The sequence below is a fragment of the Canis lupus genome, chromosome 25 (genome assembly GCF_048164855.1).
Source record: "Canis lupus baileyi chromosome 25, mCanLup2.hap1, whole genome shotgun sequence".
NCBI classification, from domain to species: Eukaryota; Metazoa; Chordata; class Mammalia; order Carnivora; family Canidae; genus Canis; species Canis lupus.
In genome coordinates, this window is record NC_132862.1 from 1,237,051 (window position 1) to 1,262,879 (window position 25,829).

General features: G+C 58.4%; 5 protein-coding genes across 14 annotated transcripts in view; 1 reads left to right on the forward strand and 4 right to left on the reverse strand.

The window, feature by feature from the left end:
* HOXC10 (homeobox C10) overlaps positions 1 to 25,829 on the reverse strand; it is a 106,728-nt gene that overhangs the window by 60,863 nt on the left and 20,036 nt on the right. The window lies entirely within an intron of this gene.
* The window catches only part of HOXC4 (homeobox C4), a 59,785-nt gene that overhangs the window by 23,586 nt on the left and 10,370 nt on the right, over positions 1 to 25,829 (reverse strand). For 2 of the 5 annotated variants that reach the window (XM_072797664.1, XM_072797660.1), the window contains exon 1: positions 13,387 to 13,516. The exons of 2 other annotated variants lie outside the window; for them this stretch is intronic. The gene's annotated coding sequence lies outside the window, so the exon portion shown is untranslated. Of the gene's footprint in view, positions 1 to 11,435; positions 11,569 to 13,386; positions 13,517 to 25,829 lie in introns of those variants that run through there. One more of the 5 variants, XM_072797662.1, reaches the window with a different exon arrangement.
* HOXC6 (homeobox C6) lies at positions 403 to 13,516 on the reverse strand. 5 transcript variants are annotated; one of them, XM_072797670.1, is made up of 3 exons: positions 13,387 to 13,516; positions 2,383 to 2,728; positions 403 to 1,640 (listed from the first exon to the last, which is right to left on the reverse strand). In XM_072797670.1, exons 2-3 carry the CDS (start codon positions 2,534 to 2,536, stop codon positions 1,333 to 1,335), a joined length of 462 nt encoding a protein of 153 aa, XP_072653771.1. In that variant the 5' UTR covers positions 2,537 to 2,728; positions 13,387 to 13,516; the 3' UTR covers positions 403 to 1,332. The 5 variants fall into 5 exon arrangements, with proteins under 5 accessions (XP_072653771.1, XP_072653772.1, XP_072653770.1 ...); XM_072797671.1 differs by lacking the exon at positions 13,387 to 13,516 and adding an exon at positions 11,436 to 11,564; XM_072797669.1 differs by lacking the exon at positions 13,387 to 13,516 and adding an exon at positions 6,802 to 9,377 and having other exon boundaries at positions 2,383 to 6,229.
* HOXC8 (homeobox C8) lies at positions 19,232 to 21,577 on the reverse strand. The gene is made up of 2 exons (XM_072797657.1): positions 21,088 to 21,577; positions 19,232 to 19,669 (listed from the first exon to the last, which is right to left on the reverse strand). The coding sequence occupies exons 1-2, from the start codon at positions 21,521 to 21,523 to the stop codon at positions 19,377 to 19,379; spliced, it is 729 nt and encodes a 242-aa protein (XP_072653758.1). The 5' UTR covers positions 21,524 to 21,577; the 3' UTR covers positions 19,232 to 19,376.
* On the forward strand, positions 21,630 to 25,584 carry LOC140616983 (uncharacterized). Of its 2 annotated transcripts, none has more exons than XR_012017275.1 (3): positions 21,630 to 22,120; positions 23,905 to 24,437; positions 24,847 to 25,584. XR_012017275.1 is itself a non-coding variant. In XM_072797658.1 (3 exons), the coding sequence occupies exons 1-3, from the start codon at positions 21,782 to 21,784 to the stop codon at positions 25,204 to 25,206; spliced, it is 978 nt and encodes a 325-aa protein (XP_072653759.1). In that variant the 5' UTR covers positions 21,630 to 21,781; the 3' UTR covers positions 25,207 to 25,584. The 2 variants fall into 2 exon arrangements, 1 of the variants encoding a protein (XP_072653759.1); XM_072797658.1 differs by having other exon boundaries at positions 24,159 to 24,437.

Below are 25,829 nucleotides of genomic sequence, written 5' to 3' on the forward strand. Positions count from 1 at the left end.
CGGGGCGCGGGCCCGAGCGGGTTCCCTCCTGGCCCTGGGGGCGCGGGGCTCACCCGCCCAGGACCCCAGGCCTCCCCGGGCAGGAAGGAAGGCCTGTGCCGGGCTGCAGACCCAGGCGAGCAGCCCAGGCCTCCCCCACCCCCAGCGAGATCCTTTGCGGCCTTTTTTGCGGGGTGAGTGCGCTGCTCCGCGGGGAAGCCCCCCAGCGCGTCCCCGAGCCCGGGGAGGCCCGGCCTGCGCCCCTGCGCCCCTGCGCCCCTGCAGGCCTGCGCCCCCGCCGCCTCCCGGGAGAGGCGAGCGCAGGGGGCTGGGGGCTTGCAGGCGGCGGCGGACGCGGAGCCTGCTCCAACTTTCGCCCCGGGCCGGCGCACGAGCGAATTAACAGAAATCCCCGATATCCACTTTTAAAAATAATATCAGTTTTATTAAATATTCGAGAACGGATCCAGAGGTCGGATTTATACAGGAGGGTAACACGAGGGGATTTTTTTTTTAATTTATTTCTTTTTTCTCCTACCGGCTAAACAAACGTCATTCACTTTTTTTTCCTCCCTTTTTGTGATTTTCCCTCTTTTTTTTTTGTTTTGTTTTGTTTTTTTTTTTGTTTTGTTTTCCCCCTTTTAGGATGGGCTTGGAACACGGAACGGTGCTAAACATAAATATAAATACAGAGACCACAAATACAGCTAAAAATATTCACACAGAAACGGTCACAGTTTGTAATATGCCATAATGACCCCCCCAGGATTCTTTAAATACAATTTGCCTGGGCCGGGCACTTGCTGGGGCAGAGGGGCCGGGCAGGGGCTGCGGGGAGGCCCTGGGGGTTGCTGCGGGGCCACGACGCGCCCTCCTTGGGCCTCCCGGCCTTCGCGGCTGCCAGGCCGGGCCCTGAGGCCCGGGAGCGGAGGCCTTGGCCCGGGAGCTGCTCTCCGCGCAGGGGCGGGGGTGGGGGCGCCGAGGGGGTGGGGGGCCGAGTCCTCGTTTGGAGGGCCATCTGTGGAGTGTGAAGCGAGGTTCAGGGACGAGCCCCCAAGGCCTGGGCGGGGGGAAGGGGCCTGCAGACGAGCCGAGAACGAGCTAGCGAGGGAGCAAGGAGGAGGAGGAGGAGGAGAAGGAGGAGGAGGAGGCGCGTGGTCAAAGAGTTTGTGCGGCGAGGGAGGGGGTCCAGAGTTGACTTTCAGGTCCATATCTGAGTCCCTAATTTTGTTTTAGGGACCCCAAACACATCAATTGTGCCAGTGATAAATACAGAGTGTGTGATTAGCAGGGAATTGGAGGGGGGGGTTGCAGGGGAGAAGGAGGGAGAGGGGGCGGCGGGGACAGTCCTGGTCACTCTTTCTGCTTCTCCTCTTCTGTCTCTTCCCGCTTTTCCTCTTTTCCGCCCAGGCTGTCGGCCGCGGCCCCTCCGCCGCCCCCCGAGAGCGTGGACGTGAGGTTGGACTCCTTTTTCCACTTCATCCGCCGGTTCTGGAACCAGATTTTGATCTGGCGCTCGGTGAGGCAGAGCGCGTTGGCGATCTCGATGCGCCGGCGCCGCGTTAGGTAGCGGTTGAAGTGGAACTCCTTCTCCAGTTCCAGGGTCTGGTACCGCGAGTAGATCTGGCGGCCGCGCCTCCGGTCCGCTCCGTAGCCGACCCCTAGAGATCCGGGCACAGAACACACTGAGAACCGTCAGCAAGGCGTCCTCCGTGGGCGGCCGCGCCTGGCAAGGTCCTGACCCGCCCAGCGTGGCCAGCGGCTCCCGGGCCCCGGGCTCCAGCCTTCTCCCTCTTGCCCTGCCCCACCCCCACTGGGGGCACAGCCAGGGTCCCAACTCCATCCAGTCCCCCCTACGCTGGTGGGTGAGTGTCCCAAAGAAAGGGGAGGCAGGGAGGGGGGGAGGCGGGGAGGGAGGGGGGGCAAGAACCAGGCAGAAAGCTGGAAGTCTAAAAACTGGGTTTGGAAAAACCCCCAACAGTGGGGAGTGAGGGCCCCATTGCTCAACAACTGGGCGCCCCCACCTCCCCCAGCGCCCCAGCTCCCTGCAAACTTCTCCCCACTTCTCTGCCCCCTCCCTGCTCCTCAGCCTGACTTGGGGGGGCTCCCCCACCCCGCCCCCGCCCCTGGCCCCCTGCCCCGTCCCTGCCCCCTCGGCCTGCCTGGGAGCCCTCCAATCCGCCAGGGCCCGAGGGGGCCAGGCCCCTGCGAGCGAGCGAGCCTCAGCGAGCGGGAGGCGAGCAGAGGGGCAGAAGAGGGGGCCCTGTCTCGGCGTCGGCGAGGAGACGAGCGTGATTGTTTTTATGGGGCCATAAAAAACTCTCTCCGCCCGTTCTTCTAGGGAAGCCGGTCATAAAGCCAGTTCAGTTTATTTAATTTATATCTCGGAGCTGTAAAACTCACCACTGTGCGAATTCATTCGCTGCATCCAGGGGTAAATCTGGATACTGGCTTTCTGGTCCTGGGGCGCAGTCCTGCCCTGCTCAGAACTAAAATCCTGAGCGATTGAGGTCTGTGTGTTATGTCCTAAGGTGTTTTGTCTGCAGTTTGAGAGCATGTCTTTCTCCTGGTAAAAGGAATTAGATCCATAGTCATACGGCCCCCGGCTGGAACTGAACACGACATTCTCCTGTGGCGAATAAAAGGGAGTCGAGTAGATCCGGTTCTGGGCAACGGCTGCTCCATAGGTCGAGAAATGCCTCACTGGATCATAGGCGGTGGAATTGAGGGCGACGTTGGGGAGGACGTCCTGGCCCCCGGCGAGGTGGCAGGATAAGGAAGGGTTAGTGAAGTAGGAATTCATCCCTTTGCCTTTACCTGGTCGGGCTATGATTTCTTTAATATTTATTTCTGTCTCCAGTTTGTACTCGGAACTAGATGGTTATAGGGACGGCTCCAATCCAGGACAGACAAAATGACAAAGTCAGCTGACCCCCTTCCAGCCAATCGCAAGCCAGATGTCAAGAAGGGGGAAAAAAATCGCTTCTGCTTCTGTTGATTCCCTAGTTGAGACTAAGTGTGTGCTTTGAAAGTAAGACTTGGATTTCTTTTTAAAAAACATATATGTTAGGGAACTGATCTGGAGGTGAAGGACGGTAAGCAGGCATCAGCAGGGCCTTGGGGCCGAGGAAGAAGAGCTGCACTGCTGGGAGATCTCTCAGTCCCAGCTAACTTTGCTGTGCTGTGGCCAGAGCCAGGTCTGGAGAAATCCCTCTATTTCCAATCTGATTTCATCTTTTCTATCTCCCCCACCCCTTCTAAAATTATGTCCTGATTTCTCCATGGGAAGAGCCCCTTCCCAGCTCAGGGGAAATCCCCAGAAATCCTACAGGAAATCCTAGCTTGACCCTCCATGGAGTGAGTTCTCATCACTAGATCAGTATTTTCCCCCCCAATAATTAAAAAAAAAAATCAAAAGTACACAGAAACTGCACAAAACGTGGTGCTCAGAGGAAGGAGAGCGTGGCTGACAGTCTGAGGTGTCAGGGGGGATATGGGGAGCAAGCAGGTCTGAGGGGGAAGGATGAGACCTCAGGGTACAGTGGCAGAACTGAAGGGGGCAGAGGGGCCATGTATTTGCTCCCTCTTCCTCTTAGCCCCCTTCTGCCCCTCAGAACACCCTTTTTGGGGGAAACCCTTGCAGCATTTCTGCCAAAAAGGGAACATGTATAAAAATACAATAGGAAAGAGAGAGAAAGAAGTAAAAGGTGGGAGAGAGAGAGAGAAAGGAAGAAAGGAAGGAAGAAGAAAGAACTCTGAGAGTCTTTCTAGACACATCAACTCCTGTTTATGTTGGTGAGAATTTATGATTTGGAGCCAGCGAGGGCTGGTGGGGTGATTCACATAGGATCCAGGCAGAGAGGGAAGGCTGGTGGGGCTCTGAAGGGCAGTTAGCGTCCTGCAGGCTCAAGCCCCTGCACAAGGCAGGAGCCCCCAGCCAAGGGAGGCACCCCTGGACCTGAGCCCTGGGGCTGGGGAGAGTCCAGCAAGGGGCTCCTGGGGAGCTCTCGTTCCAGGGCCAGCCTCACCTGGTGCAGCCGGGCCTCCCAGCAGCCCCTACCCCCCATTTTCTCTCCACCTTGGGGCCGAGAAAAGGGAAGAGAAGGGTAGGAAAAGGCAGCTGAGTTCGAGGCTCTGAGGCAGTGGGCGGACTGAAGCTGCGGAAGGTGTGCAGATGGGGTTTTTCTCCTGATTAACCCAAACTTGATTTGATATCGTGACATAGGCTGAGAATGCTCTGAGTTGACAAAGAGGGGGCGGTGGGGCTAGCGACGGGAGCAGGGCAAGCTCATATTTTCTCTTCACCATTTTGGGGGGGGGGGCTGGCTATAACAAGAACCCGGATGTCGCCGGATTTTATGATCTTTTCCTTCTGTGTAACAAAGCGGAGTAATCAATGGGTAGCAATAAAGCCATAAACGGGACTACGCTGGGAAAAAACTCGTTTATTCATCTTCTGTAACGTTAAGGTTTCCCTGGAGTGTCGCTAGGGGGGAAAAATAAAGTTTCGAACCCAAAAGCAGACAGTGTGTAGGAGCTGGTGGAGACAACATGTTAGCTAATACATGAACCTCGTTAGGGGATTGAAGAGTCTTCCTGCCGGACAATTTGTGTTGGCTTTTAAAAGTGCAGCCCCAATCCTTCAGAAAGGAGGGGAAATTGTTGGTATTTAAGAGGGTGGGGGGAAAGACCCCTGTAATTATCAAGGTTCCCCCTCTTTGGACCATACTTTCTTCTGCTCAAGGAGATAAAAGTGAAAGGGTAGAGGAGGGTTCCAAGTTAAGAAAGAAATTTTGAGATGAGTTGTCTCGTTTGGGGGTGACATGGCAGGTACATAAACACAGACACCAGCGTGACTTGCTTTTTGCTCTAGAATCCAGCTGTCTTCGAATTCATGGCATGCCTGGACAGAGGCTTTCAACAGCTGGCTGGGGCTCCAGGCCCCCTGGAGGGCAAGAGGTAGAGCGAGAAATAACTGGGGGGGAGGGGGGGCGAGACCCAGGGGGCTGAGCTAAGAAACAGGTCGGCGCACCCCTGGACCCTGGACACAAGTAGCCGCTCTGAGTCCCCAGCCTCTTCTCTGCCCTAAGGGTAGCAGAGTAACACGTAGAGCAGGCCGGAAGAGAGAGTAAATTCCCTCCATCCCCCCCCCCATTTCAGAGAGATTGCTACAGGGATAAATCATGTCAGTGATATTTCCTTCAAGATATTAAATTGTTGCAATGTACAACAAATTGAATGATGGAAGATAGGATGTCTTAATGAGGTTTCACTTTCAGTGAGTGTTGATTTTCTATGTATTTTTAAAATCTCTTTCGTGGGGGGTGGGGGAAGGAAGGACCCTGGGAGAAAGAAGGGGCTTCTGGGGAAGCATGTGCTGCAGCTCCCCAGCAAGGATGCCTGGGTTTCCTTGAGCCCCTCCTAAACAAAGTCTGGAGGGGCAAGGGGCCCCCAAAGTTGGGGATAGTCTCCTTTGGGGCCTAAAAGTAGTGGGCGCGGGGGTGGGCGACCTGAGGAGCAGAATGTAAGTCTCAGCCCCGGAAAGTTAAGTGTTTTATTACGTCCCTAAACAGAGGGCAGAGACTGAAAGGTCTCGCCGATTTATAATGAACAGAAACCAGCTGCTGGGGGAAAGAGGCAGAAATGCTGGAAGGGGGAGAGAAGAGGAAGCAGAAATACAAATAAATTCCCCCACTACTTAAAGATTTTCGGCAAAATTAATTCCCAACATACTCTTCCCCCATCACCTTCCATCCTGAGAAAAGGAGCCTCCTTCTTTCAGTCTGGTCTTTAATTATGCAGCTGAAATTTGCTGGAAGGATTCGCTCCAAGGGGGGAGAGCAGGTCAGATGAACCCGATCTTCCCTCCATTGGATTATATTTTCCTTTTCTCATTTTATGTTAATTTTATCTTTTTGGCGAAAGAACGGCTGTCTATGGGGGGATAGCTGGGACTTGGGTTTTTCTAAATATATTTATATTTTCCTGTTAAATTTGTCTGAAAACAATTATGGAAACTCATCAGCAGAAGCAAGAACAGATGTTTTATTAAAACTGCAGTTGAGCTCTGTAAATATGCACAAGTTCTGGGAAGGGGGGGACTTGTTCTTTGTTTCTATAAAACAAGCCTAGAGCAATCAGAGAACACCCCCATCAGGCCCGCAGGTCTCCGAGTTGCTCTGCCCCTTGGGCCTCCGGAATCAGGCATTCCGAGGGGGTTTGGCGGCAGAGCAGATTTTCGCTTTCGGAGCTGTAATTAGTGGATTCGAAAACAGAATTCAAAAAACACAGAAGAGGAATAAAGGGGGAAAGTTGCCGCTCGCTGCTCCAGTCCCCCCATCTCCTCAGCCCCAAACACATGCTTCTCATGAGCGCTAATTACAGGAGTGGAACTTGCTGCAGGCGCCACGGGCCTGCTTGGGGGGCAGTCACTGGCCTGGAGTCCCCAAGGCTAAGGGGTGCTTTGGAGGCTGCGCACTCGAAGGTCTCGCAGAATGAGTCAAGCGCTCCTACCCCAGCCTTAACCTGCTCCAGGGCAGGGGCTGGGGGCCTGTGTAGCTCTGAACGGGGGAGCGGGTGGGTGTGCCTGGACTCTGGCTGGGAAGGGGTTCGTGGGCAGGCCTCACCTTGCCTGCCTTTCCTCTCCACCCTGCCCTGGGAAACATAGTACTTTCTTGAGGAAGGGGATCTGCAGCGAGGAGGAGGAGATCTGGAATTTTTGCTGGGGGACAGTCTTTTCCAGAGGTCCTGGCTAGTGGGTGTTTTGCTAGTCTTCTCTCTTTCCCTAGATCCCCCAACTCTGCGCAGATGTCTGTGACTCACCCAGCCTTGCACACAGATACACACACTCCACTCCTGCCTGCCGGCGCCACCAACCACAGCTCGGCGCCTCCGGAGGCTGCTCAAGGACCTGGACACCGGAGCCGCAGGACTCGGCGCTCTCGGCCTGGGCGCTTGGCTGCCTGGAAGCCACAGCAGCCGCCTGACTCACCCCTGCCAATTCTTGATTTTGAGAGCAGGGGAAGGGCGGTTGCCCAACCAGCACCCTTTGCGCCACTGGGCAGGGGCTGAAATCCCTCTTGCGGAGAAAGCCCAGTTTCAATAATTGTTCAGCTCACCTTACAGTCGCACTGTTTGGTTAAGGCTTTGCTGTTCTAGAGCTATTGCTCGGGTGGCCCGACTGGCTTATGAGTAGACACCTTTTTAACTTAAAAAATTAAAAAACTAAATCCTACTCCAAATGCCCAGTGATTTGTGTAGGAGTTCCTTTGATCTCCATAGAACCCGGAGTTAAAGGAGTGCAAGGAGAGTCTCCAAGTCCGCCAGAGAACCTGAATGCGGGGAACTGGGTCTGCTTGGGGACACCAAAGCATAGCTCACCTCCAGCTTCTCACAGGAAGGGTGGGGGACGCCTCCCCACACACACACACTGCATTCCAAAACAGAATGTTTCTCCTAAGTCTCAAAGTTCAGGCTTGGAGGCGCTTGCAGAAAGGTGAAATCTGACACATCCAACCCGGAAATGCATCCCATTTGGGGGTGCTGATATTCCGGGGACAAGGCCCAGGCTGGCCAGCTGAATGGAGTTGGGGGTCAGCAGGGAGGGGCGAAGGGGGATGAGGCCAGATGGGGCACATCAGGCGCCTGAGAACTAACTGCCCCAAACACCTTTCAGGCCTGGGCTGGCAAATTCTCTTTTGAGCCAAGAGGTTGCGAGGCTGCCCAAGCTGCTTCTGCTTTATGTGCAATTAAACAGAGAAGGAAGGTACGTGGAGAGGCTCTGCTAACTCACGTCATATTTTCTCTCCTCCTTCTCTCTTTCCAGACTTCCGCCTGACCTTTCTTTACCACCACTCCACTTGGGGCTGCTACCCTCAGCAGACACAGACTCCCACCATGGCAGTTGTTTAGCTTCTCAATTCACTTCACTAACCGGAGCTTGAAAAGTAAAGCAGACCCCAAGCGTCTCTGTACCATCCCACTCAGCCCTGAGCGCCTCTGGGCTCCCTTTGGAAGAAGTCTTTTCTGGCTTTGGGGGGCCTGGTCCCCACGCACCCCATCTCTGTCCCAAGGAAGAGAGGGCACGCCAGAGAGCCTTCGGACACGCGGTACCTTATCCCCACTGGGAATGGGGAGGGAACTCAGATGCTGAGTGACATTTCAGGGAGGAGAAGCAAGTGGCCCTGGTTGGCCAAGGAGGAAAAATGAAGAACGAGGAGAATAATATTTAGAATATTTCTGGCCCCCAGAATGGGGCCAAAGGACCCCCAACTTCCTGGCTTTTCTTACAGCCCTCCACATAAGCACTGTGGACCCACTTTGGAGGTTTATGAGAATTGTAAAATTCAGGAGCACAGCATTTATGACGTCACAGTGAGTTGTCATGAGGAAATTGTAAATGTCATAGAAGTTATATACAGGAGGAGTTCTGTGGGGGGGAGGGTGCCCTGCCACTCCGCACTTCTTTTCCTTTCCCCCATTATCCCCCCTGGCCTAAGTTCTCCCACTTGCAAATAAAATGTTATTATGCTCTGGAACAATAAGCCAACAGTGAAACATCGTCCTCATTTCCCTATAAATAATTTTATCCTTTATTGTTTGGGGATCTGAGAGAACCATTTAATCTGCGCTGGCGAAAAGAGAGAGAGAGAGATGGGGAGGGGGGAATTAATTTCAGAAACGAGAATATTACTTACTTCGATGATACTCTTTTAGATTTGATAGCCGGGAGCAAAATTAGAGGCGAACAGCGGCCTCTCCGACTCTACACCTGGCGGGCCTGGAGATTTATAGGATCTTTAGCGAAGGGGCAATTTAATTTTGTAGGATTTGCTTAAATTCACTGCTATTTTGGGGGGCCGAGGAGAAGGGAGGGTGCGGGGGGGGAACGACATGCTTTATCTAGTTTTATGAATCCGCCACCATTACCCTGATTTAAAACCCAACAACCTGTGTCTCAGAAAACTCCTGCAGAAAGGCGTGGAGGAGTTGGGGCGAGGGGGCCTCGGCTTCGACTGTGGCCCCCTCGGCCAGGCAGTTGCCAGGGGGAAGGAAGAAAAGCCCGGGGCGAGGGGAAGGCGGCTCGGAGTCTCTCCAGCACCAGGACACCCGGAGGTTTATGGTGTCCCCATAATTCCCCACCCCTATAAACAGCTGCCCTGTTCCAGGACGCTGGCGCTTCCTCCCCCGGGGAAGGGAGAGCGAGGGCGGAGGCGGCGGAGCAGGGTGCCGGGAAGGGGAGGGAGCTCGGGCAGCGCCGCACTTTGTTCTCCTGGGTGAGTTTGCTGGTTTGGCGGGTTTCCGACGCAGGGTGGCAGCAGACAAAACAAGTAAACAACCCACAGACACAATAAACAGGGGGCGGCCGCCACCGAGCCGGAGGCCGCGGGCCGCCGAGGGGCACCGCCCGGGGCCAGCTCACCCCAGCACCCCGGAGGCCGCCCCCAGGCCCGGCGGGCCGAGGTCGAAGGGGCCTGGAGCGACCTGGCGGCCCAGGCAGTGCTGCAGCCGCACCGGCCGGCCCGGCCCGCGTCCCCTCACCGCTCTGCTCCGACGGTACCGGGCCCTGCGCCCCACCGGCGGCGGGAGAGGCCCGGGGGAGGCTGGAGCCCGGCCGCCCCGCCAGCCACCCCGGCCGCAGCCTCCTCCCCGGCCGCTTGCGACGCGGGACAACTGAAACAGGCGCCACCAGTCCCCAGATCCGGGGCTCTGGGGACGCCTAGAGGGCCCCTCAGCGGCCCCCACAGTCACGCAGGCGAACCTGGGGTGCGGAGTGGGAGCCAGACCTTCTCCGCACCCCTGCCCCTTCTGTCTCGCCTTCTGCACCAGCCTCTCCAAGCGGCTGCCTCGGCCTCGGCCCAGAGGCCACCTTCCTGACCACTCAGATCCCCTTCACTGTCCCAGCCACGTTGGAGCGCCAGGGCCTAGCCAGCCGCGCAGAACTGCGCAGAGACCCACCTCACCCACAGAGTTCCCCACAAAACTCACTGGCAACACGACAGGGCTCCCCTGGTAAACGGCCTCTGAGCTGGGGAAGTTTGGGGTTTGGGTTGGGGGGTGGGTGGAGAGAAAGCAGAAGGGATTCACTATTGCCCCAGCCCAGCTGCTTGGACAGTGAAGGCAAGAAGGTCCGAGAAAGCCTTCGTGGCATCCGTTGGTTCCTGCAACCCGCATACTCCGATTCCAGCACACACGCGCGCGCACACACACGTTTCCAGGAGAGCGTGCCCAGAGAGGGTCTGCTGGGTGCACCCACTGCCTCCCTGAGCCCAATCCCAACTAACAAAATTTTGCATGCACATAAAACGGTGTTTGAGCGAGGACAAGCATGGTGCTATACAATTAACCACCGAGGAAATATGAGTCTGTATATATTCACGCATAAGTCGGAGTCTGTACATTTGAGCCCGGACATAATAAGTGTATAAAGCTACGAAGCCTGGTTTTGGAACACAACAGCCACCCCAACCAGGCCGCCTTCTCCAAACAAGGGTGCATTCTTTGTAGGGATCACAACTGTCAGACCAGGGAGAGAAAGGGTCTGCTCTGCCCGTTTGCCCTTCGCTTAGGAACTGGCGCGTGGACTGCAGCCCGTGGCAGGGCTGACAAAGCCTTCAAGGGGCAGGCCTGAGGTGCCCAAAGAGTGGACTCCGAGGGGGAACGCCGGGGGCCCTGGGCTCCAGGGAGCGTCGCCAGAACGTGACCCACAGATTCAGTGCTTCTGGCCAGCTTTAGTCCTGGGCGTGCAGAGTCCTCCGGCCAGATTCTATTCTCAGCGGCCCTGGCTATTATTAGATACTCACACCAGGGCTTTCCTGCACTAACGACCACGTTTACAGGGAATCTGGCCTACGAGGAGGCTGGCGGGTGCCACTGATGGCCTCTCTTGTGCTCCTGTGTGAGCACCAGAGTGGGGGAGAAGGAAGGAAAAGAAAATCGAAAGTAAGGAGGGAAGGAAGGGGCTGGCGTTCAGGGCTGGATTTATCCCCTGGCCGGACTAGAAAACTGCTGCCAGGCTTTCTCTGCGTCCCTCTGCCTCGTGAGGAGGATCTTGGGGGGTGAAGGACATGGGGGACCGCAGGACCCTAGCCAGGAAGGGACAGAAGATCAATCGAGAAAAATATTATGCAAGGACACCTCAGGATGATGCCGTTAACCCGTCACCCATGAACCCTAGCACCCTGAAATCTGGCCGGCAGCCGTCTCTTTAGCTGCCTGTGGGCCCAGATCAATACCCCAGCCTTAGCCAGGCCCACCCCTCCAAAGGGAGGGGGCCCCTCTACTATCCCAGGTGAATCCCCACTGTCCTGAGTGGCCTTCCGAACTGTTTTCCCGAGAGGGGGGGGTGTGAACAAAGGAGGCTCGTGGCCCCCCCACCCAGTCGGGCCGGCCATCTGCAGGGGTGGGGGGTGGGGGGCAGACAAAATACAGGCGAAAGAGAGAAATAGAGGCCTCACCGGTCGGCGGTTCCCACACTACGCCAGGAGAGAGGCTCCCACGTCCAGGCCTCCGCGTGGGGTGGGGGCCTCCTCGGGCCCCCGCCCGCCCCCTGCCCTGCGCGGGGCCCCGGGGCCGCGTGGCTGCCGGGCGGCCGGCCTGGGCGCGGAGCGGCGGAGCGCGCGGCAGCCGAGCAGGCAGGCGGCTGGGCCCATTTGGGGAAAGCCAAGCGCTTTTCTCGATCGTAAACAAGGAACGAAATTAGCCCCTCGGCAGACGCCTCTGCCGACACACAAGTCCTCGTGGGGGGGGAGTGGAAGGGGGAGAGAAAATGCCATTTCTTCCCCCGAGAGAATACCTCGGAGGCCTTTATGTCGGATGCGAGACGGGACTTTTGGGGGGGCAGGGGAGGAGGGAAGGGGCTGCGGGGGAGGGGAGGGGAGGGGAGAGTCCCCGTCCCCTCGGACCCCGAGGGCTTTGATTTGAATGCAGTCGGATCGTGTTTTTAAGAATTTGATAAAAACAGGTTCCCTCTCCCAGCGCCGACCCCCGGGGCGACGGGTCAGGGTTGAAACAGGAAATCGAGGAGCGCTCCCCTCCCCCACGCGGCTCGGCGGAGGAGCGCGGCCGCCCCGGAGGACCGCGGCGGGGGCAGCGCCCGGCCCGCGACCCTGGGCGCCCGGGGCACGCGCGCCCCCCCGCCCCCGGCTCGGGGCGTGTCCGCCCGGGCGTGGAAGCGGTTGCGCGTGCGGCGCCCTTTGCGAACGGAAGCTCACCCGCACGGGGGGCGGCCTCGGACCCAGGCCAGGGAGCAGGGCGGGGTCATCTATCACGCGGCTACACAGTCAGGGCCACGTACATTTGGAAGAAATTAAGCCACTGTGTTATGAAACCATATGTGTCGGGTTAAGACCATACAACACGCCATTAGCACCAATTATTAGGAAGATCCCGAGCGCCCGGGACCCTCCGGGCCGCCCCGTTCTGACGTCCCCGCCCCTCGGGCCAGGCGCGCCTGGGGTGCTCCCTGCCTCGGCTCGCCAGCGAGGCCCGGGCCTGCCCGCAGCCAGCGGGGCCTGCCCAGGCCGGTCCCCGTCCCCGTCCCCGTCCCCGTCCCGTGCCCCGGTGGGCACCGCGGGCAGGGCGGCGGCGGCTGGGGTGGGGGGCGCTGCGCCGGGCGGAGAAGGCGCGTCGGCCCCGCTCTCCCAGCACAAGATGGCTTTGGAGCCCCGCGGCCCCCGCCCCCGCCGCAGTGCAGGCCACCTCCCTGCCTTCCGCCCGCTCCGGGGGGGCGGGGGGCGGGAGCCGGGGCGGGCAGGCGCACCCTCCTCCGCTGACGCGCACCAGCCAACGGCCTCCCCCCTAATTGCCAATTAACAGGCCCCGCCGCCCGCCTCGCTGCGCGCTCTTCCTGCTCCGCCGCCCGCTCCGGGCCCGCACTGCGCATGTGTGAGCTCGGCCGCCGCGCTCTCCGGGAGGGAGGGGGCCGCGGGCCCGGCGGGGGCCGTGCGAAGTTTGTTTGGGGCTGGGGGGGCCGGCTTTGCTCGGGGGGCCATGGTTAGGGCCTACAGTGCTCGCTCGGGCCCTGCAGCCTGAGCTTCCGGACCCCTCCGTCCCGGTCCCATTAGCCGGGAGGCCGCGGGTCCCTCCTAGGTAAGGACGGGGTGGGCACCACGCAGCGGGTCGGCGCCCTAGACCCCGGCCTTGAGCCCCTCGGGCGCGGGCCTTGAGCCCCCCGACCCCAGCTGGGGCGCACGGTGACATCAGGACACCGGCTGGCAGCCCGGCCCCCACCCCCCACCCCACCCCACCCCACCCCCACTTTTCCTCCCCTTGCTGGCCCGCACGCCCCCCTCTCGCCAGCCCCCCTCTCCTCTCTAACCGAGACGAGCCGCTGCTGTCCTTATCTCGAAACCGCCACCCAGCTACGGACCATTAGTTACATATTTGAACCAATAAGGAAACACTTACCGGGCGCTGCTGTCACTCTCCCTCTCCCTCTCTCTCTCTGCCTCTCTCTCTCTCTCCCACTCTCTCTGTCTCGTCTTCCCTCATTCTGTGCCGCTGCCGAGCCTGTCTCAGCTCCACACATACATAGGCACTTTATATAAATTTAAAAATTAAAAAAAAAAAAGGAGAGAATAGTCCCAATGATCGAAAAGCCAAATAAAATTAAGGGGAGTTGCAAGAAGGGGGCAGGAGGGAGAGGCTGGGAGAGGGGAGGGGCGGAGGCTCTGCAGCTCGCGGCTCCACTCCTGCTCCCGCAGCCTCCTGCCCCTTGGGGGGCCCGGGCGTCGGGAGGGAGAGAGAGGCGCCCCCAACTCCTGCCCCTTCCCCCATCCCCCTCCCCAGGTGCCCCCAGCTTCCGGCAACTCCACCTGGGAGGGAAAAAAAATTAAATGCGGGGAGAAAATAATTATTAATCAGATTAATAAAAAAATAAAATAATACTGGTAATGAAGGGAGCGGCCGCGCAGGTTTCCCTGGCAATGGTTAGGCTCTTACGGGGAGGACTGTTCTGCGGAGCGCTCCGAACGGACAAACCACAATAAAAAGTTCACGTTCATGGATGGAATCCACATGACTTCTTGTGGCCAATCCAACTTGTGAGTCGATCGTAAACTTTTATTACTCAGCTGTAAATTTTCTGCAAACAACCGGGAATGCGATGCATTTGTGTAGCGTGTGCAAATGGGCGCCGCGGTCGCCATGTTTACCCAATTCTCCGGGAGAGGGAGCCCCCCGCCCCGCCCGCGCCCCCCGCGCCCCCCGCGCGCCCCGCGCGCCCCGCGCCCACTGCCACGGCCCGGCCGCCGCTCGCGCGGGAAGGGCGCGGGGGCGCCGGGGACGCGGGCCGGCTCTGGCTCTCCCGCGCGGGCCGCCCGCCTCCCTCCGCCGCGCCGAATCCTAAATATTTCCCCTAATAAGTGGGGTATCAGGGTGGGATGCGGGGGAACCCGAGCTCTGCACCGGGCGCAGGGGCGCAGGCGGGGTGCGCTCCCTCCTCCCGCCTTTTTCCTTGCAGGGGAGCTAGTCCGTCCCCGCGGGGAGCCCCGGCGGCCCCCCACTCTGCCCCCCGCTCTGCCCCGCGGGAACCGGAGGGCCGCGCCGCTGGAGGCCCCGTAGCCGGCCGCGGGCCGAGGTCTGCAGCTGCGGGGCTGGGACGCGCCCTGGGCCGCTGCGCAGGCCGGCAGGGGTGAGGGCTGCGGGCAGCCTCCACCCCCCCAAAGTGCCCATCACCCCCACGCTCCCTTCTCCGAGAAAAGGACCATTGCCCCCTCTCCAGGACCATCCCCAGCGTCAGGTCTCCTCGGCTCCTAGGTTCAGATGGCAGTTACTCCCAATCTGTCTAGAATTACAAATAAAACCAAGGCCCAGGATCTTGGTTCCTACTTCTTTCCCCCTTTCGGGTGCAAGGTGGTTTGAAGCCTTTTCTGTCTTGGCAGGTGACCCACACCCGCCTGCCGTTTTCAGAAAAATTCTGCTGCCTGGCTCACCGGGACGCACCTTGGGGAGCCCCCCCTCACAAAGAAACTTATCCTTCCCCTAATTCCGCCTTCTGTGCTAAATTCCCAGCACCAGAGATGTCCCCCACCTTTCTCCAGACCCCTGATTTTGGCGATGAGTTCAATGTAGGGAAACCCAGAATAAATCCCCCCCCCCCATAGAGACTATTTGCCAACAACGAGTCGCAGCCCAGCCGAGTCGCAGCCCAACACTCCCCACCAGCCCGAGATCTGAAGGCCCAAAGCTCTCCCCTGAATCCCGCACGGAGCTGGCAAGGGGACTTCCATGGCTGGGTGCCCCACCCCAACCAATGGGGGGTCCCTCATCCCCTCCCCAAACTTCCTCCCTCAGTAAGGGAAGCAGTTCCCTCCGCCGGATGCAGAGACCTAGTTTCTTTTACAAACCCACCCATAAATTTTATAACAGGTAGTTAAAAATTACGACAAGGGAGCTCTGGCCCAGCTTCTCACAATGGGCCGCTGGGAGAATGGGACAGCGCTGCGGGCTGCTCACCGGAAATTTTACTGATCGTCTGTGGCACAACCTGTCCCGAGTTCGGTCTAATTGGGGCGAGGTAACTTTCTGCGGGCGGCAGGCAGCCTGTGGGGCATCCCATCTGAGGAAGATGAGGCTGGGGGAGGCCAGTCCGCTCTCCCATCCTAGGGTCCCCCACAAAGCCCTTCAGAGCACTCACTACCTCCCTCATCCCCAGGTCCCCTGCAGGCCCGCACCTCCCTTGGCCTCTGCAATGAAGTGGGGAGGGAGATAAAATGCCGAGAACTAAAAAAAAAAAAAAAAAAAATCCAGAGAAACGAATTTGCCCCCCAACTTAATAGCTGCATTATCCCGTCTCTACGGTTGAGATTAGAATAATAAATTCAAGGCGAAATGAGCGAGATGCTTCAACTCAGCATTTTGAAAGATACTATTTTTCACAAATCACAAATAGCTTTCGGAAGCCACTTTGATTGGCTAATAAAAAAGTAAAGAATGGGAGAAAGTCCTATCTGCTGCAGCCGAATGGTCCCCATTCCGGTAATGGGACGGCGGGAGCATTTGGGAGGACGCGTTTCTAAAGAGAGCGCATCCCGCTCGCAATTAAGTTCCCCCATAAAACGGGTTTTACCTCCTTTTCTCTCCAAACGAGAAAAAAGAGGCGGTGGGCAGAAGGGGTGGGGGAGCGGGTGCTGCTGGAAGGGGCGGCGGGAGCTCTCTCGGTCTGGCCCACCCGAGGCTTCGCATCTCTAGCGATGCCGGGCGCCAGACGCACCCCGCCCTCCGACGCCGGGCTCGGGGCCACGGGCATTGCTGAGCAGGGCCAGGGATGAATGGGGCGCTGGGTGTGGGGGAAATTCGGCGAGATCCTTCGGAGCCACTTAGCGTAGGGTTCAAGCAACTTGGCTACGGCGGGGCCAGCGATGTTTATTAATAGCAATCATAATTCCACAATAAAAAATGAAACGGCCCGCGGCCGACCCTCGGAGTCTGGCAGGGATGCCCGTGGGAAGGCCTGAGGTCGGAGCCAAATGCTCTCTTCTGGCCTCCCCGGCGGGTAGCCCGTGCCTCCTGCAGCAAACGGGGTTACCTGGCTGGCACAGAGGCTCGCAGCAGGGACCCCAGGTTTCCAAAGACCCCCCACCCCTACCCCCAGAGCCGTTCAAAGCTGTTCCCGGCTGCCTGCAGCCTAAGCTCGGAAATCCGCAGCCTCTCTCGGCCCCCATCAAGGATGCCTGACCCAATCCTGTATTCATGACCACTTTTTGAGGGAGTCAGGGACCCAGATGCAGGTGAAATTACACAAAATAAGAGTCAGCCTGGGTCTAAGTCTGGGAAAATCACTGATCAGAGGGAGAGGGAGAGATAGAGAGAGAGAAAAAGAGATCTGGCCTCAAAAATATTTCAGTCTTTGGGGAATCTGGTTTTATGGACCAGAAGATCCCATCTCCTTCCCTTTCCCCCTTCTCCTGACTGAGTCAGATGACTTGTATCTCTGGAATTTGGGATTATTTGACCAGAATCTCACTGGCATAAACAGATTTCCCTGGCTAGGACCCTCCAGGGAGGAGTGAGAGACCCCTTTGCCCCCTGAGTCCCTGAGGCTTCAACCCCTTATTTGAGGAGTCCAATGAAGACTCCCTTCACCCTGCTGTGGCTGGGACGGAGGGCCCGCCACTGAGCAGGCCCATCCTCCTCGCCCCCAGGCCAATGGCCCACACTACCAGGGCAGGGCAGGCTGCCCAATTGCCAAGGTGAAGCCGGGAGCCGGCTTGAAACAGCCAGGACAGAGGCTGGAGTAGATGCTGGCGGCCTGGGTGACAGTGATGGCTCTGTGCTGACGGAATCTGAATTTCAGAACATGGACCCAGGCTGCTAGGTGTACCAACTCACTCACCTTCCCCTTTCCTTTCCCCCAGGCTCAAGCTCCCTCGCCCCCCACCCTTGGCCATCTTCCCCAGCCAAGTCCTCCAGGCTGCCTTGAGCCTCACCTTCCTCCCACCCTGGTCACTGTTCTAGTGCTGGGTGCTGCGTGCTGGGTGCTGGGTGCCCAGGGTTGACCGTGAGGGACTGTGGAGCTCAGAAAGAACCCCACTGCCTCATCCTCAGCCCCTGGAAGAAAGAGGCCTGACTGTGGGAGGGACGTGGGGGCAGATTCTTTGTCTGGGCCCAGCCCAAGGCCAAGGAAGAGGAAGGTGAGCAAGTGGGGAGACGCTTTCTTCCCACTGGGATCCTGGCATCTAGATGTTTTGCCCATTTTGTTTGGAGCCAAGGTTCTCCCAAGAGCACCCGGGAGCCTGCTGCCCTTCCTCCTCCCCCTCTGCACCTCCCCCACCTTTCACCTGCCCTTCTTCCCTCCCTCCCTCCCCAGGCCTGCCCTCTCAACTCCTAGGCGCCTCCACGTGAGTTCCCCACCTCAAAGTCAGATCAGTGGCGGAGCCCTTCTCCACAGTGCTGGGGAAAGGGGATAAGGAGGGAAGGAGGAGTAGAGGATTGGGGGTGGGAGGGGGGCTTTGGAGAAAAAGCAAGTCATTCCAGCCTCAAATATTTTTTTCTCCTTTTTTTTTTTTATTATGACTCACGTATACAATACAAAGTACTTGGACCAGGAACAGGGCTGCCGGGACACAAAATCTACATTCATAGCTGGACATAAAGACGAATGACCAAAAATTATTATTATAGATATATTTTAACGTTTTTTTTTCTTTCGAGCACATTGCATAAACAGAGAATTCAAGACAGAGTTAACTATACATTCAGTGCAATTTAGTTCTACTCTACTGGGGTTAGAAGCACAATAAAAGCGCACAGGACCGGCGGGCTAGGCAGTCTCAGTTGTTGGGTTTTTCTTAGTGAAATAAGCAGCAACAAACAACAACAAAACCGCATTACGAATACTCTCAAAGCAGGATTTCTTTCTATAGGTAGTGATAAAATACGTTGGAGGTTTCTCTCTTTTTTTTTTTGAATTTTAATTTTTTCTCTTTTTTTTCTTGCATATTAGGATTTTTTAAAATTTCTTTTTTATTTTTTTCAAGATTATTGCAGGTTCCCTTTAGGTAGTATGTTAAAGATTTATTATCAGTATTATTATTATTATCATTCGTATTCATGATTATGGTGATTTCTGAGCACTAATACTAGTACAGCTCAGAGGAAGCTGGGCCCAACAACAGAAATCAGACAGCGAAAGGGAGGAAGGCATGGGCCCGAGTGACCATGGGATGGCTAGGTAGGATTTTAGCGGCGACTGCAGGCTCCTATCTACCCTGTGGGGAGAGGGGGAGGGGAGAGACCTGCATCTCCTTCAGGTTTCCATCAGGTTTCTAGAGAAAGTCAAGGGGGGGGAGTCTTTCTAAGTGGGGGAGCCCCAGAGAGGGAGAAGGGATATTCCTTGCTATCATTTTGAAAAAATTTCTTTAAACATCTCCCTTTCCTTGCCTGCCTTCCCTCACTTTTCTTTCTTTTGCAAAGAAGGAAATCTAATACACTAATCCTAGCATAAAAACAAAGCCACAAGTCTTCTTCTGCATTTTGAGAGGGCTCCCCTCTAAAATAAATACCAGAGAAGCAGGGAGGTGGGAGTGTGGCAAGAAAGGGGTGAGAGAGGGGCAAAGAGGCCAGGTCTCAGACCTTAAAATCCAGGCAGGACTCCGAAGGGTGGGGGTAGGGACAAGTGTGTGTGTTGGGGCAAGGACTGAGACAGAGTCCGAACTTTTCGCTGTGTCTCGGTCTCCCCCCCCCCTCAAGCCCCCAAACAAATAAAGATCGAGGGAAGTCCAAAGGTAATAAAACCAGAGCTGCAAGTATCTGACAGGTAGTTAGAGTTGTGAGTGTCATTCTATTCTCTATAAAAGCAAATGACAGTCGTAAACTTCTCAATTTATCCGCTACCATAAAACGAAACTTCAAGGGAGTTGCTAAGGGAGGGGGGGGGGGATCTCTCTCTTTTTTGCTTAGTCCTTGTTTTCTTCCTTTTCCTCCTCTTCTTTCTCCTCTTCCTCGTTTCCTTCTTCCTCCACCTTCTCTTCATCTCGGGCTCCGGGCAGTTTATCCTTGTTGTTCTCCTTTTTCCACTTCATCCTTCGGTTCTGGAACCAGATCTTCACTTGTCTCTCAGTCAGTCCCAGGGCATGAGAGACTTCAATCCGGCGCTTTCGTGTCAAATAAGGATTAAAGAGAAACTCCTTTTCTAGTTCCAAGGTCTGATACCGGCTGTAAGTTTGCCTTCCGCTGCGCCGCCCCGGAGCTGGACAGAATAGAACCCCAATCTGGTTATGTCTGGGAGGGGGCTTGGCTTTCCCCTGACACTCTTTCTCCCCTAAAGTTTCCCCCCCCTTCCATGGTCTCCCCAGTTCCCCTCCCTCCCTCCTGAAGACAAGGCAGGAGCAGGGAAGCAGGCAAGGGCAGGAAAGTTTGGGGGCTTGTTTTGGTTTAGCTTCACCTTGGGAGGTGGGGTGGGGGTGGGGGCAGGGACTGGGGTCTATCAGGAAACCCGGGGATGGCAGGGGCCCGGAGGAGCACTGCAGAGTCCCCCACCCACCCCAGGCCTGCAGTCTCAGGAAACTGGCCCTTGCAGCTTTGTTTACAAGTGCAGAGTGGCATTTGGTGAGCAGGGCTGGGGACAGAGTCTGTTTCCAAAAGAAAGGAAAAAGGTCTGGGGGTGAAGAAGAGGGGCTCTGCTCACTGCCCCCTCCTCGATCTGCCTGCCTAGTGCCTTGCCAGGAAGAAAAATAATTGATCTCCTGGAATGTATCACTGCTTGGCCTGATTGCTAACTGGAGACCAGCAAATAAATCACGGGCCATCCCCGCTGGAACTTGTCGCTTTCTCGCTTCCCCTTTTACTTCGAAATTGGGCCAGGAGGGGCCACCCCTGGAGGGGCTCATGGCCTGAGCCACTCTGAAGGTGTCAGGCAAAGCCCACAAACCTTTGACTGGGGACAGCTCGGCTTGGGTCCTCTGGACCCCTGAGCCCTCTAATCTGCATGGCCCCTCTCCTCCCCTGCCCTCTCTTCTCTCCTCCCTGGCTCCCTCTCTTCTCTCCAACTGCGGGAAGTAAAGCAAAGTTGGGGTGGTGGCCTTGAGGCTAGTTGTCTGCGAGGGGGCGGTGGGTACCCCCAGAGAGCCGGGGCACCTGTCCTTGGGGGTCCTGTCACCCTGAGGTCCAGGTAGGGGAGGGAAACAGAGGTCCCCCTTGTCCCCAAGACAGCCTGGCCACTGTTGTGGGGACTGAGGCTTTCTGCCTTGTGGAGAGGCTGCTTTGCTCCAGAGGCTGATAGCCTCAGGGTGCTCGGGCCCCTGGCCAGCCGCCTCCCCAACTCCGACCTCAGAGGTGGCCAGAGGCGGGGACGGAGAGGGAGACAGGCAGACAGACAGCCGGCCCGGAGGTGGGAGGTGGGAGGTGGGAGGTGGAGGGCAGGATCGGAAAGCCTCTGCGCCCAGCCACCACCTTCACCCCCGGCGCCCGCGGACCCCAGGCGAGCCCCGAGCCCCACCCCCAGCTGACCCTCCCCACCTCCAGAAACCCACTCGGGCCGGGGGTGGGGCCGGAGAGACCCCAAAGCCAGGAGGGGAGAGGACGAGGGCAGACAAGAAAGGAGGCGAGGGAGGGGGGGAAGACCCCGGAGCGCGGGCGACCGAGGGGGAAAGAGAAAAGGCTTCTCACCGTGGGGTCTCATCCATGGAAACATGAGGCTGGGAGACGAGTTTTGATTTAAGTGGCCTTGTCCTTCGCTACTGTTAGTGTTGGCGGAGGATTTACAGTCGGGATATTGCACCACGCTCGCCTCTTGCTGGGCCCCATAAAGGGACTGTCTGGGGAGCGCCTCGTAGCCATAGAATTTGGAGGCGTCTCCGTGGCAGCTCAGCGAGCACGGGTTCTGCTGGTAGCCCGGGCTGGAGATGCCCGAGGCGCCGTGGTGGAAGAAGTCCTGGACGTGGTGCGAGGCGTGCTGGAAGCCGGGCGCCGAGCCGCCGGGCCCGTACACGAGCGCGGGGCTGCGGCCCACGCCCTGCGGGAAGCGGCAGTCGTAGTAGGCCGGCTCCAGGGACTCGCCGCCTTTGTACTTGGAGAACAGGGGGTTGACGAAGTAGGAGCTCATGCTGGGCACATGAACCCGCCGCCCCTCCCCTGCGGCCGCCGCTCCCGCCCGGCCCGCGCCCGCGCCCCCGCGCCCCCCGCGCCCTCCGCGCCCTCCGCGCCCCGCACCGGGCTGGGCTCCGCGGGCCGCGCTGCGCTCCGGGCTCGGCGTGCAGCTCGCGCTCCCGCACTTGGCGCCTCGCTCTAACAGCCCGGGCGAATTCCTCCGGCTCCGGCGGCGGCGGCGCTTACACGCGATTCGCGTTCATCAATCCACGACATGAAGACAGGCGAGAGGGAGAGAGAGAGGGAGAGGGAGAGGAGGGAGAGCGAGCGAGAGCGAGAGCGAGAGCGAGAGGGAGAGGGAGAGGGAGAGGGAGAGGCAGAGCCGGCGGGGCTTGAGGGGTTCAGGGCTGGGGGACCGCGAGGAAGGGGAGGGGAGGGGAGGGCGCGAGGGCGGGGGTGTGGTGTGGGGGGAGCCAGCCCCGGCTCGGGCGGGGGCGGCCTCTCCAAGGTGCGCGCTCACAGCCCAAGGTGCCTCTCCCCAGCCCCCTCCCGCCTCGCCTGCCCTCGGACCCAGACACCTGAGCCCGCGGGTCAACTCAGGTTACCTCAACAGGTACGAGACCCTCCCCCTCCCCCTCCCCCTCCCCCGCCGCCGGGCGTGCCGGAGCAGGGCCCCTATCCCCAGAGATGGGCTCCCCAGGGGGTCCTCAGGTCTGGGACTCCCAAGGGGCGAGCGCAGCAGCACAGCAGCCCCCCTCCCTGCAGCCCTCCGGGGGTCTCCTGCCCCTCCTGCCCCCACCCCTAAGACTCGGTGCCTGCCTGCTATGGGCAGAGGAGGCGGGCGGAGGTGGGGGCGCTCACACGCCCCTTCACACACCGGCTCCTGCCTCCAAGCTTGGCCAGGGGTGCTGACAGCAAAGCAGTGGATGGGGACAGAGGACAGGGCAGCCGGCGGGTCCCCGGCCTTTGGCTGGGCTGATCCGGGCTGCTCCCTCTCGGAGACTATTCCTATCTGCAGCAGGCCTCTTACTCGTCCCCGCGTACTCTAACCCCATAGGAAATGCCAGCTGGGCCTGGAGGGGCCCCTTGGCTCCGCCGCACCCCCTGCTTCCCCAGGCAGGCTGCCCAGGCCGGGATGTGGATGGGAACTGTCAACAGACACTCTTTAAATATTTACCCACAGTTTCTCTAGGGGGTTCCTCGCCCATCCCCGAGAGACTAGGTGAATTCAAGGTAATTCTAACGGATAAAAGAACCTCAGTCCATCAACACCCTTCTCTGGCCATAAGTGTGCACGGTTATGTGGGGCTTAACACAGACAGAGGGAAAAAGGAGAAAGTGAGGGAGCTGTGAATACTACGTGTGCTGTGTGCATACGAATGAGAAAGAGGAATTAGAGAATGATTTTTTCCGGTCCTCCCCTTCCACGGTGGCTGAGGCCGTTACACACAGGGCAGTAGTGGGGCACATTCAGGATACACACGTCCTGGATGGGCTACCTTCCACCCTGAGATGGCGTCGCATGCAGACTCCCCCAACTGTCATGCACGCCTGGAAGCACCCCTCTCCCCTCACGGGCACCGTGCACCCAGGCACGCAGGGAAATAATACCTGACGGACACGCCTGCGTCTTTAGCTTTTTGCATCACGAAAAATTTTGCTGCCTATTTTCTTTCCACATCCTGGGCTTTCAGGTTTGGATGAGGAAGGAGGCTGTTAGAAAACCAGATCTTTCCTTCCCCATCAGGAGCCCAGCCCTGGGGATGGATGAAGGAATGGCAGGGCAGGAAAGTATGGTGTAGAACAACACCACCCCCCTGCCCCCGCCCATGCCCAGTCCCTATATCATCTAAATAATCTCTGGGAAAATGGCCCCTGTCAGTCAAATTCACAAAGGAGATTCAAGGGTGCCTCAGCAAAAGACACTTCCAGGATCCCTTGAATTTGGAGGAAGCCACCTCCACCTGACTTAGGGTCTGCCCAAACTCTGCAACGTCCAGAACTCTGGCCCTGGAGCAGCAGGAGGGGAGGGCCAGAGGAGGGCTGAGCCAGGGCTGCAGGCCTCCCTGGGGTCCAGGACAGCTGGGGGGGGCATGTGGGGGGGGGAGGGGGCCTCCTCCACCAGCACAGCAGGCTCCAGCCTTGCTTCCAGCCCCTGCCTTCTCTGATCCTCCTCTGCTCAGAGTACCAAGCTGAACCCGATAGGCTCTGGGCTCCCAGCATCTGGGTCACTGGGGACTGTCATAAATATTTTCCCTTCCCTGCCTGGAAAGAGGAGGCTCGGCAGGCCAGACCCGCTGTGGGGCCTGCGCCTTATCTTTTAGAGGGTGTGTGTGGGGGGGATATCTCGACATTTTATGGTCCAGCGAAAACCCTGCCACAGAGCTATTCTTACAGGCCTTTGTGTCTTGGAATGCGACTGTCCCGAGTGTGCCGCCACCACCGTCTGCTCTGAGAGCCCACCAGTCCTGAATCCCCCGGCTGGACTCGATTTCCCCCCCCTCCTTTTTTTGTTTGTTTTGTTTTGGGAAGGGTGTCCCTTGCCTTTTCTTGTTTTTTTTTTTTTTTTTCATTTGATTCTCCTTTTCATGATTATGATTATGATTATTTTTTTTTCTTTTCCACGTGTCTGGTTGATGCGGCTCCGGGAGCTTGGAGATGGAGGAACCCCGAGCAGCCACCCTCGCCGGGGCGTCCCCGGCCTCCCCGGGCCTGCTCCGCCCTCCTCGGTACCACGGATTTCGGTTCGTCTGTCCGGGTCATCCTGCCTTCTTGTGTCAATCACGCGCGGCCTGCTCGGCGCTTATCGCCTTCCTTATCGCCTTCGCCAGCGGCGGGTTTCGACGCCCGCGCTCCCGAGCCCCTGGAGCCTGCGGCCCGAGCCGGGGCCCGTGTCCCGCCGCCACGCGCGATTTGTTTGCACCTCGCAGGTGAGAGGATGGCTTTGCTCGCAGCGGCGGGCCGGGCCGGGCCGGGCCGGGCGCGGGGCCTCCTCGGCGGCTCGCGGGCGCCGGCCTCCGATGTCAGCGCGGCCGGGCCGCCCGGGCCCCGCCGCCGCCTCTAACATTGAGCAACAGCGCCACCTCGCGTCCGCTCGCCCCCACGCAGCGCGGCCCCGCCAGGGCCCGCGGCCGGGGCGAGCAGGTCCCCGCCTTGGCCCCCAAGGTGGGAGGTCAGAGGCAGGAGTCTCCAAGCGGGCGCGCCACGGGGGGGGGGTCCCCAGTAGGGAGCTCCCCCGGGGACCGCCGTCCTTTTAGCTTCCCAAGGTCTCCAGATAAGCCTTGTCAACGGTTTCACGCTCTTTTCTCTTTTTGTCACCCTCCCTTCCCGCATCGAGAGACGCTGTGCCAAGGAGCTGCCGCGATCTGCCCCCTACTCAGGCGCATTTCTGGGCTCGGAACACCTCAGCTCAAGCAGATGCACGCCCCGAGGCTCCCGAGGCCTCCACCCGCGGCGCGCACCCTAAACTCCTCGCTCCTCTTACCCTGCCGCTGGCTCCGCACCGCCTATTCCGCCGTCTGCAGGACTTTGGGGTGGGACTCTGACTTCTCCCGACTGTTGGCCCCCTGGTTTGTAGCCCATCCCTCTCTCTCTCCCTCTCTCTCTCTCACTCACGCACTCTCTCTCTCTCTCTCCACCTCTCTCTCCCAGCCAGTGAGGTCCTGTTCTCCGTGGGCCATAGACAAAACATTCCTATAATCCGATTTCAAAGGAAAGAGTGTCCACCTTATTTAAACCATAAAACAATTAAGCCCAGACGTCTAGCCAGCTCCGCGCTGCTGTTTTGTTCAGCCCCATTCAGAATCCAGCGTAGGGAGACAAACAGCGCCATAAAAGTGGCATTTCGGGGCTGCGGAAATGTACCTATCCGCTGCCTTCCCAAGTGGAACAACCTTTAGGGTTTTGTGATTCTGACAAAGGAGCAGAGGAGAGGTGGGAGGGAAGATTAGGGCAGGAGGGCGTTTGCTAGCCCCTCTCCCCACCCCACCCCAGCTTTCGTTTCTTTCTCGGGATGTGTGCTGTGTTGTGGTTTTAGTTCACAAATTGTAATAAATAAAAAATGGAATCCAATCCTGACCTGCAGGCCGGAGGCTGAGCTGGAACCGAACAGTGGGCTGGGGCCGGGTGGGCCTGTTCTGGATCCCACGCTCTCGCCAGGGCCCTTGGAGCCCCGAGCTCTGCGGCCCTCCTTCCTGCCCCAAGCAGGGCCGGCTTGGGCGGGCGGGCGGGCGGCTGCAGGAAGCAGGCCGCGCTGATGGACAAGGGGAGGCGACAGGGCCTTGGAGCAGGGGCGGGGTAGAAGCCCGGAAACGCCGCCTCGG